General features: G+C 37.2%; 1 protein-coding gene across 1 annotated transcript; it reads right to left on the bottom strand.

The window, feature by feature from the left end:
• Positions 1–1,342: 1,342 nt before the first annotated feature.
• LOC145497081 (histamine H2 receptor-like) lies at positions 1,343–16,351 on the bottom strand. The gene is made up of 2 exons (XM_081476881.1): positions 16,233–16,351; positions 1,343–3,753 (listed from the first exon to the last, which is right to left on the bottom strand). Exon 2 carries the CDS (start codon positions 3,452–3,454, stop codon positions 2,348–2,350), a length of 1,107 nt encoding a protein of 368 aa, XP_081333007.1. The 5' UTR covers positions 3,455–3,753; positions 16,233–16,351; the 3' UTR covers positions 1,343–2,347.
• Positions 16,352–17,586: the final 1,235 nt, after the last annotated feature.

Raw genomic sequence — 17,586 nt, 5'->3', positions numbered from 1 at the left:
GGCTTCTACGCGACACAAACACTCTCACTTCTACATGATACAAACAATTAGAAAACAGTCCTAAGAAAATAAGTGCGCTGATTGGTTAAAATGTGTTTCTATAACTCGATGGAAACACAACTAGCACGAGCTGTTGACTTGATTATGGCGCGAGCAAAGAGAATTTACACTTTGATAATCAAAGTTAACGTAGCTCGTGTTCCTACAGCATTTCTCGTTCTCCCAAACTTCCACTCGTGTTTCTATAACTCGATAGAAACACGGTACATGTTTTCTATTACTTTATTATTTGGTAGCTAATGGGGTGTAATGTAGGAGGGCAGCGGCTGGCCTTTTAAACTTTGACTGATGTTATCCACCTGTTTAATCTTCTCCACTGGGTGCCTACAAGTTATTGTAAATCAAATGGGATCTTAAAAACCGCCATACCATCCCATATCGTTCTTGTACCGCGGATTGTTCTTTGAAAAAGGTGCCCTGACTTTTTCAAAACAATATTTATTCAATAATACACGGCAACCAAAGGAAATTGTTATTAAAAACGTCGAAACTCATAAGAGGAATTTTATGAAACGATAAACAAACTTCTTGTCGGCACTTTTGTGATACGAAAGATCTTGCTGAGATTTTATTTCTAGTAAACAATGAAAACCGTATCAAGTGGCTTGCAGCTGATAATATTTAAAACCTTTTTTTTTTTTTTTCTGGAAACCTTCGAGGTGATTTTGGTCCGTCACGAAAACCATAAACCATGTATAAGCCCGGGGCATGGGCTTTGAAATTAGCAATCGAATGAGAAAATCAACACAAAATTTGCACACTTGTCTGCCCAAACACCCGTCGTATCCAAAATAATTTTTGTTTATTTCGCAGATCTTTGCGTCGTCAAACCAACTCCGATGAATGTTTTTGTAGTTTGCACGCACAGATACCGTAAGTTGTACAGGAAGAAAGAACCATTGAAAAAATTGGAAATTGCCGCTACGCAAAAATTCAAGATTGTTACATTTGCTTTTATAAAATATCGACTTCACTGAATCGAGCCCAGAAAAATAGTGCAATTGTTACTTATATATGATGTATCGCAAACATCATATGCAATGCGTGAAGTTAACGTTTATCGTCAATTTATTCTAGATATAACTCTTGAATTTAGGAATTTATCTTATTTCCGGGTCCTGGTTTCAGCAATATTTTGAAAACTACGAGGTGGTCCAAATGCCGTTACGGTCTACAGTAGCTTGTAACAGGACATGAAATGAGATTAATGGCTATAGGTAGCCATGACATTGCGGAAGTAGAAAGACAGCCTCTTTAGCCAAGTGCTAGTTATTAAAATTTCATTCGTTCTTTTCGACAACAAACTATATAGTTGTAGACATGTAAAAGACGTTTGGAAAATTGCTCATTTTCGCTTTATTCTCTCTATACGCAAATTAATATTTTATAGCTAGACTAGATGACTATATATGTACACTGTAACATTTAATTTACAGTATAAGATAAAGTGCAACTCCAAGAATAATAGGTGTTACGTTACACGGTGAAGATAGGCTGAAAGTTTTCACTCAGTACGACCAACAAAATAAATTCAAATTTATCTCCATCAAGGCCCACTTCCTGAATCCTTGGGCTCAAATTGGTTTCGTGGATCGTGGGTAGGAAATGCACAAAGTAAAATACACTTTTTTATTTTTCTTTGGTGTTACCTCTCCCAAGGCACCAAAACACCTTAGAAAGCTTAGCTTGTGGTCTTTTTTTAAATTTCGTGCACGGTATGTCATGTTAAATGTTTGTTGCCGCTCCGCAACGTAACAGATCTTAAAAATAAAAAAATAAAAAGCACTGACACCAACAACACGCCAACGCAAACACGTGAACGTCCCTGTCTTGAGTCAGTGCTATTTTAAACCCTGCTTTCCGTTTGCTATTTTCTAACAGTCCGCAGACAAAAATATGTGCTCTTTTAGTCCTTAAATTCTTTTCTTTTTTTATCTGACTGCATCATTACTGCAAATGGCTTTGTCTTAGAGCTGTATCTGAAAGTGCTGTTTTCGTTTTGAAGGAATTACTTTCAAAATACTTCTCACTTTTTGACATAAAAGTCGTCTCTTTCCGAGTGCTTCCATTAGTCAATCAAAACCATTTCAATGGCTAAAATTGTAAGTACTATGTACTGTCTAAACTGCTCTAAAAACGTCTAGTTTGGGAGCTTGAGAGGAAATGCATCCTCTGCCTCTAAATAATATTTTAAATATGATTAGTTCAATTGAGTTCCGACGTTCGAAGATGACTTAAGGACTTAATTGTTATTGCCTTCGTTTTCACCATCACCTACCCCAAAGACCTAGACGGTGGTAATGCTTATTTCTGGTCCTCGAGTAGATACCCTTTTGAAAGAACTGGGCCCGTGTCGCAGGCCGTTGGAAATCAAAGTATCATCGACTGTAGTCGAAGACAGTGGTCTTAACATTCGTTCGTTACCATCACCGTCTCTAGAACGGTTGCGGCATAGATTTTTCGAGTTGCAATAAAGTTTCTTAAAAGCCAAGCGAAAGTCCCTGTTCATTCCAGTGTAGATCCAAGGGTTCGCACACGATAGCACGTAAGGAAGAAAGACAATGACTCCTTGAACCGCAAGTGGAATTTCCTCGAATGTAAAAGCTTCGATGAGAGTAACAACAAGAAACGGACTCCAGCAGATGACAAACAGGCTCACAATGACTGCAAGCATTTTGGTGATCTTTAGTTCTTTGAAGAAGCGCTTTTTCCGCTCAAACGACTGCCTCCTTTTTGGATCGCAGCAAGAGTCTACGTCAAGTCTAGTTGACTGCATCTTGGAAATCTGGTTGATGGCCGCCCTGCAGATGGAGATGTAGGAAAATGACATGATAATGAGAGGAATACAAAACAGGGCCAAGAACAAAAAGATGACATATCCGTGAGTGACCTTGAGGTCCTCGTGGAACTGTAGAAAGGAGATTCCAGCGATGATAAATGAGAATCCCCAAACCATGGCGATGGACTGTTTGGCACGGCGTGGTGTCACCACGGTCTTGTACCTTAAAGGCCGGCTGATGGCGCAGTAACGGTCAATGGAAACCAATGTGGCGTTGACGATGGATGCTGTGCAGCAGAAAGGATCAATCCATTTGGTGCACAAGTCCAGAACCAGATGATCATTTTCATTGTCGATGGGAATAAGCGCGCTGATGAGCCACACAGGCATCGCCAGAAGAGCTACAGCTAAATCCGCCGAAGCAAGAGACACGATAAAGTAATTTGTCACCGTCCGCAACTCTCGGAATGTGTAAACAGCCATAAATACGAAACCATTACCGGCAACAGTGGCAACAATGAGCAACAAGACGAAAACAAGAAATGGAATCTCGCCCTCAGACTCGACGTCATTGTAGAATGGGTCGAATGACAGGTTGCTTAGGTTAGCTTGCATGGTTCATATGGCTCTAGACGTTGCGTTTTGATGACCACTGCTGTATTTTAGCAGGAAAATTGGCTTGTTTATCAAACGTCGTTTTAGTTTATCTACTGGTTAGTTACCTTGATAAAGTAACAGCGGCCTCATCCGAATAGATTGCTCTCGCAGAGGCACTCGTACGTTGAGTTGAAGAAAGCGTTTATTCACTGAAGAGTGTAGGTGAGTGTTGAAAGAATGCGAGCACCCGAAGTCCGTTTTTCTTTACAACACAGTCCAGTTGGAGCTTCGACTTCTCGTTGCTCTATGCAAAAAGCCTGTTGGTAACAAAAGTTAAGGATAATAAATTAAATCTTCTTCTATCTCTACAGCAAACCAGTTTCAATCCCTCTTAACAGCACATAATAACTGGTGAGCCCTTAAGGTGAAGTCTCTTGCTAGTGCCCACTAATCCGTGTTTATGAAGACCGTGACAATGAATCCTCAATTTATATGTTTTAAGAATTTTTTTCAAGCAATCACCACGCACATTTCCGACAACGTATAGAGCTCATTGAAATTCCACGCTTACAAAATTTGCATACAAAATGAAGATTTTGCCTCGGCTTGGAAAATTACTTCCTAACAAAACAATATCAAACCCCCCCAACTTTCGGCTTTGCTCTGTAAACAAGAAGCGGCCGCCTTGTCGTTTATCATAACGACTAAAGATACCAAGAAAATGTCTTTTTAATATGAAAAAGGTAACAATGAAACATCGTCAGCCATTTTAATAAATTTCTTCCCGGTTTCCGTTTATATCTGGATCGAAATATTGTCAGCTTCAGGCGAACATATTTCAATGGACTTTCTGAATATTATCGAGAACCCATTAGTTGTGTTGTTGTTATTGAAACTACAAATGGCACCTGCAATAAAAAAGGACAAATTTCAACCATGCCTTTTTTTAAATAACGCACTAGAAAATTATCAAAAATTGTTATTTCCGCCAAATTGCAATTTTTTGTTGCTGCCAAATTTAATTTTAGGAGTCGACAGTGAATTTTATTGCACCTCTTTATTAGAATTAAATCACAAGCTAACACAAAGCTTATTTGTCTTGTAAGTAACACTATATTTACGCAACATACTTTCTAATTTGAGACACAAAAGAGGGAAAATGTGCTACCAGCCATGCCTCAGCGTTAGCCGTAGTTTAATTAACTGCATGTTTGCTACAAATGGAAAGTGTCTCCTGCACGAAACGGTAAGTTTAAACAACAAATTAAATGTAGGAAGTATTTTACTAACATTTCTTTGTGCGTTTGTGTCAGTAGAAAATTTCAAATCAATAATGCTTTGTGAATAACTTTTATAAGTAAATTTTTTCTTTTTTGAGTTATTTTACCTCTTGTTTGCGTAGGAACGTCTTTTGGCAAAGATTCCATTTACAGCAGAAGAATAAATTTCTCGCGATAATTCGAGAACATCGAACCAACGCCCTTACCATCCTAACTCATTTGAATTTATATCAGTATTCAGCGCAAATAGTTTAAAATGCCAAGAGTTGAAGAACGCATAAAAAAACTTATGATGTGCAGCCTTGGTTTGTCAGGTCCCATGAAAATTGATCTCCTAGTTTCTTAATGAACTTTTCACAGCAGAAGATAGTGTACCCTGTAGAGCTGCCTGTTTCCCCAAATTAGTCACACGTAGCTTGACTAGAAATTTCTTAAACAATCGTTTCACATGTATTTGGAAGAGAGCAGATTTAATAAAGTTTTGCTCTGTTCATGTGAGAGAGCTTGTGGGGCCTGCAACAGATCGCTGACTTAGAAGATCTGTACTGTCATGAATTGAAAAATGATTTTATCAATACTTTTGATAATTCTAATCTTAGGGTACAGAATTTTGAACTTAAAATTCAACACTGAAAATAAAAGAAAAACGTTTGAACAAACCTCGTTTTTCGTCAAAGCCAGCTATGGAGTCTGACTGAGTTTACCACGAACCTGATTTGAAACCACAGTTTAATTAAACGGATCCTACGTCCATATGTCTAAGCGGGGCACCTATTGCATCAAACAAAACAAATAAAGTGCGGTGTTTTTCTTCTGGTTTAACAGATTACTAACCAAGATCAATTGATTAAGTCATTGAATGTCCCTGGGAGATCGGTTTTTGGACTGACCGCACTAAAAACACATCCACTGAAAGCAGGTGATCGTCGCTTACATAACCACGCTGAAATACATTTCAGCTACAAAATAATGGACTCGACGAGTAAATCATGGTTGTGTAAAAATGGCCTTATCTATGTCACGGAAGATCTAAGCTTTTGCAAAAGCCACTAGAAACGTTCATTTGCTCCGTAGTAAAATCGACCGCGTTTGCGTTATTTCTGAGTACTACTTCACGTCTAGAAAGCACCTCACTTTCATTGCTGCCTGTCGTGAAAATTGCATCTCCTCTTAAAGCAATTGTGCTATAAAACAGCTGTAACGATTTTAGACTATTCCAAGACTATTCCATTATTTGGCGAGCTTGTGATAAAAGTACCTCAGACTTCTTAAAAAAAGCAGAAAAGCATAATTCGCTTCACTCAGTTAAATGTAGACGGTACTGAATGCGATTTGGCTACACATGGAGCTACACTATGCCATCAAGTGACTGTATGATCAATAATTGGTCCAAATTCCGGGAGCAATCGTGTGGGACATAAAATCAATCGTATCACGTACATAACAACGAACCACACCAGGGCCACCATGTCCAATTATCTTGAGGGAATGCGAAAGTATATAGAATTGAACGAGGGCCGCCATTAGAGCTAGCACTAGTCCAATGAGCCACTGGCTTACAAATCACCCTAATGTGGTGAGGTTTACCAGGTTTATCCATTCATAGGCTTTTTTCCTACGGGATGTTTGAGTGAAAGTAAAAGAATGTCGTCTATCATTCTGCAATTTCTGAATACTGTTGCAGACACGTGTGCATTTTAAGTACCTATTTTTGGTAGAATAGTCAACCACACTCTACTCACTGAGAATGCACCAAGAGTTCCCCAACCCATAAAAAAAGTTACGAGGCAACGTGTTCGTGATCAATCGCATCCGGCCTGATCTGTGACGCCCCGCAATTTAAATCTCATACTAAGTAATAACAAAGTCGTCTATTACTAAGTAATAAATTACTTTTCAGTAATCAAAATACAAGTGTCTACCCCAGTCTCTTGGAACTCGACATGATATCATTTCAATCAGCTAAACTGACGCGTGCTTCCGATTGATATGACACAATCACGGCTAAGTTTAGGCTCCGTCAATATGATTTTAATAATTATGCAAGCTGTTGTCCGCCTTGCTTACGAACTGACCTTTGAACGAGCGAGTTCTTGGGCGTTCCAAAAATACCGTACTGGCACACGCAAATTAACATTAAGTCATGCCACATGTATGAGAACGCATCCAATAGCCCAATTTCGATATATTAAAATTCAGCCTAAAACAATAGACCTCAGCGCGAGGCTCCGGGGAATAAGCCCCACAAATTCTGTAGTTATTCCCCGGAGCCTCGTGCTTAGACGTAATGTTTTAGGCTGAATTTTAATATATCGAAATTGGTCTATTCTGATATTTTCGTTTTTGGTTCCAGACTTCCTTGACGCATACTAGGACTTAGACCAAGACTCTTCAACTTCGAAATTGAAATGCTCCCAAACTTCATTGCACAGAATTTACAAAAAAAGCAATGAGCACCAGATGAACAATGATGAATGATCGCATTCTTGGGTTTCTTCCACTTACTCAAAAGTAAGCTTGGAAGCAACTTGTACAGCATGAAAACCATACCATGTGAAAGTAAAGTGACTCGTTAGCAATCTTCTGAATGGTCGCATACTAGAGTGTTATTCCTGGGACAACTCAGCCACGTTACGTAAGGGGAGTCTTCGACCTGAGGTCCAAAAGATCTAATCCTTTACTGTTCGTGTACCATCTTAGTATGAAAGGTAACCCTTTCGTGTACCTTCAATACAAAGAGGTACTAATTTCCCATAACTAAAGAAGTCACACTATGTCCCTTTTCTATACTATTGCATCGGTTGAACCCTTGATGAATCAGCTGTTGAGTGCGTCTGTTGGACATTTGGAAAGGTCTTAAATAACAGTTTTCCCTTCCTCTTGTGAAAGCGCTTATCCCTTCTCTTTTACCACACCTCCAGCCTGAAAAAGGTACCCGGGTGCAGCCTCCCCGTGTAGTCAATTAGAGGAGGTACCCCCTAGCGGCATTTATCCATCGACTTGTACAATGTAATAAACAGCACCACATTGGATTTACTTCTCATCAGTTTTTCACAGCAAACAGCCGTGGCTCTTGGCCACCTCTCGGCCATTTTGTCGTTGTAAAATTCCCGACGTGTTTCCCTCTGAGGTCAATTCTACGGTCAGTAGTTTCACGCATTCAATAACGTCAGTGGCGTCACTAAAGCGCCCACGGTACCACCAAAGGCTATTTTTGGACAAGATGTTGAAAGTAGCGGGGGGGAAAAAAATCAATTTTGACCGCAGCAACAACAACAACAGCAATTCAGGAATCACTGCATTTTCTGCATACCCTGCCTTGCAAAGGAAGAAAATGCTTCAATTTTAGCAAACCCAGAACAGTGAGACAATCAGCACTGGATGCATTGGGTTTAGGTGATACCCTCATCTCCTCATGTAGCAAAGTTGTTCGCCACATTGATCCCGGAGTTGAAAGCTGTACGATTATCTTTAATACCCTCCGAAAAAGTTTCCGACGGAATAATACTTTTCAGCCCTCTGATAACAACTTAGAACAATTATCTGTTTAAGCAGCGAAAAATTACAACCCAAAAAATATGTTTTTGGTGCAATCCTAGACGGGGATCCCACAAGCAATTAATTACTTCAGTCATTTCCCGACCTATAAAACAAAGGTGTTAGGCATTGAGAAAAGGCTGTGTTAAATCTGAATCAAAAATAGCCCTACGCTAAAATTAAGTCCATATCATAGCGCGGGTTTCAGTAGCAATAGATTTACTAATCTCTTATCGAGAAGAACAAGACATCAGGTCTTTTTATACATAGTCGACACATGTAAAATAATTCCGAAACGATATAAAAACTGTCAAATCGTGGTAATCGGATTATTGATTAATCTTTGTTGGTTAATAACTCTTTTTAGGCTTTAATTTCACAACTGCCTAAGTTGTGTGCATAACTGCGATGGTCAATCATATCTTCTTAATAACCCTTTTTCTTTGGCATGACGTCTACTTTCCAAGCGTTACAATGGCAGATGACATTTTCTTCCCTAGCCTAATCTGAAATAACATTTTGCCGACTTATTTCCTTTACAAACTGTACTTGGAATTGTTGTTTGCCAACCCCGAGTCCACTTATTCTCCAACAATTGATGCCAACAATTGGTGCTCGTTTATCTTCGATTCGTATCGGTCCGATGTCGAGTGACAACACAATCAACAAGAATCACTGTGCTAATTGCAAACTTGCTGGCGTCCCTATAACGGAATTCAAACTTCCTGATAAACGGAGATACGAAGAAACGACAAAAAAATCTGTTTTAACTTACACCAAAATAGCTAAAAAGTCCTTCTTAAAATACTTCAAATTGATAAGGTTTCGAGATACCGCCAAAATCAACTTTATCCTACCACCAAAATGTCTCTCAAATTCTACTGCTAAGTATATTCACCAAACCGAAACCCCACTCGTAAATATTAAGTGTAGTAGGTTGATAGCAGCCATTTCGCCAAAGCCCCTAGGACTGAAGAACAACGACTGAAATTTTACAAAGGAAATAGTAGAATAAACATTCCCAAAGTTAAACTTCGACCTCGTCCGAAACATTTACTCTAAAAATGACCCAACCCAAGAGTTGTAAAATAACAGCGAATGTTGAAGAATTTTACGCAGAAATGTTTCTAGTCATCGGTCTTATCTTACCAAATCGATTTCTTTTTCCCGTAACATTTGATTGTGATTTTATCTTAATTTTCCCCGTACTATTTGATTGTGATATTATATAAACCCTCTGCGTGAACTATAGCTTATGTATCTCCTCAACCACACGCAAAAATGTTAGTTAGCATGTACTTACATTGAGATTTCCCTAAGTTGACGACTGGAACGTGCCAAGACTGCTATTGTCATTTAATTTGTGGAAACAAGTTATCACGAACATGTTCTCACATTCTGACCTATTGTGACCAATCTATCAACAAGAAAAGTCTCGAAAGATGACGAAAATGTATTGCAAGATTTCAACGCTTTACATCGCATGCTAAAAGGGCACTGGCAAGCAGTGAACTCTGATATAACATTACATATAATACCCTTTTCCGATGAAATACCCTCTCATGACATTTTTTTTTCTCTCTATCCAGATTATAAGACATTTTTTGACGACGTTTTTTTCTGGAACTTTAACAGAATCTTACGTGCTCACACGTTTCAACTCGTTTCAACACCTTTCGTCCACAGAGGTTGAAGGAATGCTGAAGTTTTTTCATGAAGCCCCTAGAGATTGTGGATCTTCCTCTTTTACTGCTTTTTGTTTAGCAAGTCACGTTTTACCTTTTTTATCACATTTAATCGTTAGTATTTTCCTTTAGACCGTCCTCTTTATTTCTTTTCACGCAAGTATACGTAATGGGTCGAATAACACCACTAAGTTCCTTCGATTGGTTTCGTTTCCGGCTCAATATAAGACACTTTTTCAGATATTCGAGCATTTTTCCTTCTTTGACGACCATCTTCACGGATTATACAGATTTTTGGCAACAGTTCGGCAAAACAGTGACTAGGCATAACAAAACCCTGTGTTATCACAAGACCTGTTTCATAAAACCCTACGCATAGTTTTGCGTATTCAGCTGCGATTTTTCTCCAGAAATATTTCACTTAAATTGTCTAAAATCTCAGTGCTGCGGAATTTATATACACCATTTCATGTCGGACCAACGTAATCTTCTAATCATCAGCTATTGCATTTCTCTCGTAATCATTACCAACATCCTTCTCTCCCCACCTGACCCCGAACTCCTCAGAATTCCAGTAGCCAAAAAATTGCCCCTTTGAAAATAGTTGCATGATACCTCCCCGTCCCAAAAGATTGCTTATGGGTCTAGGTATTACAGAAATATAATGTCTTCCAATGTCAAGTCTTGGACGTGAAGTTTGGTATCTCGTTCATTCTCGCTTCATTTCCTTCGTCGACTCAACGATAACAATTGCTAGTAGTTTGCAAGTTTTTAGTTCTAAAACCTTCATTTCAAAAGAACTTGGGGAAAGCGAATCCATACCCCAGTGTTTGTGTTTTTAAATGCTCGACTCAAACAACCAACTTTGAGAGTAGCTACTCAGTTTTAAACCAAAAAAAAGTTGTACTTACTTTAGGCACGCGCTTTTTTTCAGTTGATTTCAAGTCATGATGACATGAAAGATTTATCTTTTCTCCATTTATACTGAAGAAAATGTTAAATCTCAAACGGGCTTAATTCAACAGACCTCAGTAAACAAATAAAATTCAGACTACCTGTAAAAAATCTCGAAAAAAAGAAAAGCTGTTTTCAGTTATGACGGGCAAATAACTTGTGTAGATAACAAACACAATAGAATAGTTTACATTGCCATATTTTACCTATTCTGATGGTAATCCCAGATCACGGAAATTAAGGTTGTTGTCTGGTTCTTTCAATTGGATTTTACATGAGTATGCCTTCATAAACACACTTTTTCATTACTTTCCAAGTTAATTGATATAGTTTTCCTGTGTTAAAATCTTAAGTCAATACAGCTGGAAAATTGGTTAGTGGATTATCCGATACTCTAAAAGGATTGTTTTACTCTGTATTAGGAATGCTCTTGCTTTGATTAAAACTCTAAAAGATTCTTAAAGATACTCCCACGACCCAATTACCGCTATGCCTCTTCGGTTAATAAAGAAAAAAGACACATGCGTCGATCAGGTCAATTATACATCATCAAAACTAACAAATTGTTAGTAATGGAGACATTTTTCTACTAAGAAGTAAGACATTCTAGCACGAATTTTTGTTCGATGATTTCAGGTTGTTGATTAGTGATAATTTGCCGTGGTGACATATTTTCTCTAGGGAGATTATTTTTTTGGATTCCAATAGGTCATATAAGACTCAAAATAACGCAATTAAAAAACTAATAACACACAATATTGAAGTGTTGAAAGCTGTAACATCATAAATGATTGTTCCTTGTGGTCGACTGCTTGTTTTCAGTTTGCTAAGAAAGCGAATTTGAAATGAAAATTGCAATTGATCTACTGTTTGTTTGTCAAATTTGAAGAAGTCCTTATAGGGTGGAGACAGATAAAGGGAATGAGGAAGAACGAGAAACAAAGTTTATCTCCCTTGAGAATTTCTACAGTGTCTACACTTTAAAATCTAAATTAAAACCAGTCGGCTACGGGAAAGTAATAGTGAAAAGAAGTGTCCTAGATAAATTTCGATTACAATTTACTTTAATTATCGTTCAGTGGGTTTTTAGACGAAAGCGGTTAAAGCGTATTACATTATAATTTTGGGAGGATATCGGTTATAACATCTTTCACTGTGAGGTACCGTATTTTTGCGGGATCTCTGTGTTGTTGGGAAATGCCATTAAAACTACAAACCACACTGCCTTACGAGAGTCATGTTTTAAACGAGAGGTGTAGCGGACCTTTCAACATCGTTGCTAGACGATATAGTTTTAATTTTTTGTCTGTTTATTTCATTCATTTATTTGCGTACTTACTAAATTACTGTTTCACTCATTTGTTTGTTTCTCTACTCCTTCATAAAACTCATCTTAATACTTCAAACTTTCAAACTGTGTCAAAATTTTACTCTTTTACTCTTTACTCACGTAGGTGGTCTTCAAAAGCCGCAGTTTTACTGATTCCTTCACGTTCTTCCAATTTCGTACTCCATCTTGTTTTACGATTGATAAATTCAGGTCAAATGTTTTTCAAAAGAGCCAACATTATCCAACGCCACTGACTCTAGAGAAAGACGTTCTATCTTTTACACGTAACGACTGTGTTTAAGTAAATCAGCAAAAGTAAGCAAATCTGGAAGTCGTAACTGGCTTCACGTCGCCATTGGTGTGAATCAAGGAAATTCAGGTCTGTTAACTTGTGAGAGAATTCACACCTTGTCACATATAATATCAGAGTAACACCAAACCAATAAAGTGCTCTCCAGTCAAATGCGTCATCGATATTCTCGCATGAATAATTTCATGAGATCTCTTAGCAGGTTTGTGTTAATAAAAAGATAAGTGATTTTTCTTCTAGGGGTCATTTTATTTCGAGAAAATCTTGTTTAGTAACAAGGATAATCAATAAGTACTTATTTTTCATGGCCAGGGAAGTAGAGGGAAATCTGGATACAAATTAAGGTCGCAGTACGAAACCAAAGTATGCGAATCAAGGTGCAATGATTGAGAGAACGGAGAGAAAATACGTTTATATCTTTTTAATAAAGTTCTTTTTTGTCTGGATAAGACTGAGCTATGAGTTTCTATTTTATCTTGCCGCCAATTGAAAATTGGATTTCGTTTTCATGAAACGTTTTAAGAGGTTTTTTCTTTTCCACTTTACCGAATTAAAAGCTTTAGTGTATTAGGGCGTAGGGTGGTGCGCTTTAGGTGGGATCACTATAGAGTCGCAAATTTCGAGAGACCTTTAGAAAATAGAAAATTTCTGTTCACGAAATAAGTTTGTTTCCTTTTTTTAAAAAAACAACAACAACAACAACAATTCACAAAAATTTGCCACTTGCTTGTGCTTCTATATTTTTGACAGTAACAAAAGTAATGTTTGGAAAAATAGAAAAACGATCTCTGGTTAAAAATTTGTTAAAACGAGCTTTCGACTACCAGTCTGTAGTCTTTAACGAGTAATAGATAGAAAGCGCGAACGTTAAATTATATACTGAGAAAAGTGTGAAAAAACAAAATTATAATAAGAAACAATAGAAATGCTTGTGTGCTTGTGTGCAATGTTGGAAGAAAGAGAATATTAGAAACACAAAAACCTTTAAAAAAGGTTCCAACATTGCTTCACATGCCTAGTTGAACGACCATTCCATCGACTTTGACAATGCACGCGTGATTGACAAGGGAAATTTCCGTGTTAGAAAAACTTTGGAATCCTGGCACACAGCAGTTACGAACCATGCTGACAATAATGCGAAACAATTACCAAGACAATATTCAATTTTATTTTGAACCTCTCATTAGCATTTTTTAACTCGCACACAAGCATTGCTATTGTTTCTTATTATAATTTTGTTTTTTCACACTTTTCTCAGTATATACTTTAACGTTCGCGCTTTCTATCTATTACTCGTTAAAGACTACAGACTGGCAGTCGAAAGCTCGTTTTAGCAAATTTTTAACCAGAGTTCGTTTTTCTATTTTTCCAAATGTCTTATCCTGGTTACTCATCTATTTTTAAAAATGATGTCGTTCATGGTTGCCATATTCCTTCACTTTCAGTCTTAGACTTTGAGCTTAAAAATCATCTTAGAATTCTGTTAAAGACTGCTATCAATCTTTCTTTTCTATTGCAATTCAATCTTTCATTGTCTCGGATTGAAGAAGCCTATGAATCTGAAAATCTATCTATGTCTGATAATGTGCATGGGAGGTAATACAACGTTTCCAGGCTTAACGACTTAGCAGATTTCTTACATGAAAAATGACCCTGAATATTTCAAGTGGATGTGTTTTATACAATCACTGGCATTCACCTCATATCAGACTTCAAAACCGTTTTACCTACCGTTCAGCTTTATCGATCTCAATGTCCGAATTACCCAAGTGCGAGATGAAACTGTAAGACAATGCCTGGCATCCGTTCACTAAATGCATTTAGCGGGATCAGGTGGTTTGCGGCGATTGGAGGAGCTTGGGTGGGTTTATAAAATCCGCGTTTTCTTTAGCCCTCTTGGGCGCACGCAATTGTGCAAATAATGAAAGAATTAAGACAAGAGAAGTATAAAGTAATGTTTTTTGATAGAAGAATTGTTAAAATTACATCTGAATTTGCAAATGAATCGCAGTTGTCTTTACATTTCGGAAGTCGGTGGATAACAAATTCAGCTTAATGCATGCATAAAATTATCTGCATTTAACAGGCTTGGCATTTTTATCAAAACATAAAAGATTACGTAAATTGACTTGAAAGATGTTTTCAACCTGTCAAGGGAACTTTTGTCCGCTTTCCTTGCCTTACGATTTATTATCCCATACCTCTATAAATAAATAAAAAAAACACATTGATCTTGTCTCTTCTACGTATCTTGTAAAATAAACCAAAGCGAACACTCCTGTAGTCTCGGAAGGTTTTATGCTTTAATTAAGTTTATTCCGTGCAGACTCTAAATACTCCTTAATCCGCAAAACACGTTATCGACTTTTTTGAGGTCTACACTAAATGTATGGCGTCTAGAATATCACTGATAACAGTTTTTTTTTTTCGCTGTGCTTTTATCAGTATTTTGGTGGATCATGTTATTTACCTAGGTCAATAACCAAGTAGGCCGAGAAAATGATCTTCAATACGTACTTCCAACTTTTATCCGAAGATTAAGATTAAATTATAAATAAAAATCTCCATATGCCAGAATATAATTTATCAACAGAGCCTGTCTTAAATGAAAACCCCAATAGATCTGTTTTTTCCGGTAATTTTGTTACAGAAAAGCAAAGAGAGATTTTCATATTGCCGCAATGAGCGTATCCCGCAAGTTATATTCTAATATTCATGAAAGGAGGTGAAATAAGTCTATTTCAAAACTCTAAATTTCTTGATGAAGGGCTGAATGGGTCTCGCACATGATTATGACTCGATTACGACGGAAATGAAATCATAACTCGGTGAATTTTCGCCTTGTAAAATCACAATATAGAAAATCAATTTCTCAGAAAATATGAGTTTTGAATTCACCATGCGATGTAATATTCCAAGTTTTTTCGCCTTGGAGTGCAATAAACAATAACAATGACATGTTCTCTTGAAACACACTTCAAACTTTCAGTCAGTTATGAATAAATTAGTACTTTCGCCAGTCTTGTTTAGGGTGAAAATAGAAGCGAAATTGAATAGCCCGAAGCGTTTTGTCAACAAGTACAAAACAAAGCCAACCTAGTTTTAATTTTTTTGAAATTTCTCATTTCCTGAATTTCGGTAGGGGTTACTTGATACATCGTGCGAGAAGTCTTAAACTTATCAAAGTTATCATACGGCTAATCTGACCACCGCAAGCTTCGTAAGTGAGCACATTTTCCCTTAATTAGAAGTGACAGCGAAAAATACATTTCCTTCGTCAATGAGAAGATCTGTTGAGGCGACATATGGAGAGGAAAAGAATCACGGCCGGTTCATTATCTTCTAGCAATTCCACTATTTGTTTCGCATTTAGCTCGCTGATCAAGGCAAATCAGTTAAAGAACTTACTTATTTATTTATCTATTTCTCCGAGTCTTTCTTTTAGCCTTCGCCTAACATTGAAGAAGCACTGTATTTCGTTGTGAAAAATAAGGACCACTCAAACGTGAAGACACGGCTTCAAACTGGTCCTTGCGCACGAAACAAAAATAGCACGGATAAGTCTCGGACAACTTGAAATAACATGTGCGCTCTTTGGAGTAGAGTTCCACTTCTCGGACTAATCGTGACCGAAAAATGTATGCCCTAAATTTTGGATACTGTAGATATCAGTCCAGTAACTTAAAAATCGAAAACATACCTTATTGCCAGCTGTATCCTTGAAGTTTTTTTCTGCGAAAAAGCTGCCTGGTATAATATTCCGACCACCTCAGGTGTGATACACAAGTACTGCAAGGTCTTAATCCGACCTGCTTTTATGCCAAATTGATAAATACTTAGAATAAATTATGCCCGATGCCTCATCAAGCTAAGGTAGATAAGAGTTGTCATTAGCATGCAATTACTAAATTCTATTGATGTTTTACTTTGAATAAATAAGCGCATTGACAAAAGGTTATCATCGGCTGCTGGATGGAGAATTTTATGACTCGCACGAAACTCTATTGGAAAATAAAAAGACATATTCATTGCGCAAATGGTTTCCAAAATTGAACGGAAATTACAACAAACTCTTTAGTTCATTTTTAAACCAAATTTCGTTAATATTTTATGAAATTTTATTAGGCAAGGAATTCATATTTCGGTTACGTACAATAGTCGTGATTACTGGTCAAAAATTTAAAAATACTTAAATTATTTTCAAGCCAGCTAGATTATAGTATATCGTAGGGCACATACAACATAATCGTTCATTTTTCAGGGCAAAGTTTGAACGAAAACGAGTTGACGAACATAGATTTGATTAAAGTGGACAAAAAGACCCGAAATCAGATTTCAAATCAGGTTAAAATTTCCGAATCACACATCCGTGAACCTCCATGTGTGTATTTAAAGATTCAAAATCGTCATTGAAATCGGCATTCATGCTAAAAACCCTTTAAAAACAGGGCTTTCGTCGGCTTCTCTCCGTCGTATGCAAATTTATAGAAAAGTTTGAGTGTTATTCCATATACAAAATCTGCTCCACCAGAGGGCTTAACTGGATTAAAAATCTTGAAAACTAACGAAATAAATTGCGTCGACTGGGAATCTAACGACGTACTGTTTTTGAATTTAATCTTTTTATTTCATTTACCTTTTTACCCGTAAGACTTACGTAACATATTTATCATCGTAATTTAGTTTAATTTTCTTGTCTTATCTATTTTCGCACGAACCGCAAACGCTTCAGTTCCCCTTTCTAGCTATAGAATCGTGCGCGGCAAAATGATTTCCAGTGGGAAAACGTGTTATGCTTCGTAAAAATGTCATATATAAAGTACTTAACTGAAAATTATTTTTATATCGGTTTTGTGCGGTTTCTAGACAAAATTACAAATGAAAAAAAAAGGATTTCTTTCTTAACGCGTGGGAAGCAACGACTGTCGAATGAGCTTCAACGTGAAAGCGTCAATTTACACGTCTATTGGAGCGGGGCATTAATGGCTTTATTCTCCTTTCGGTTTTAATTTATAATAAATTGTTTCCGAAGATAAGCAAACCAGCATATACTG

Source organism: Orbicella franksi, chromosome 9 (genome assembly GCF_964199315.1).
Source record: "Orbicella franksi chromosome 9, jaOrbFran1.1, whole genome shotgun sequence".
NCBI lineage: Eukaryota > Metazoa > Cnidaria > Anthozoa > Scleractinia > Merulinidae > Orbicella > Orbicella franksi.
This window is presented reverse-complemented; position numbering and strand designations above follow the sequence as displayed.

Coding starts and splice junctions, on each gene's coding strand:
- LOC145497081 (XM_081476881.1), bottom strand. CDS start 3,454: ATGCAAGCTAACCTAAGCAACCTGTCATTCGACCCATTCTACAATGAC.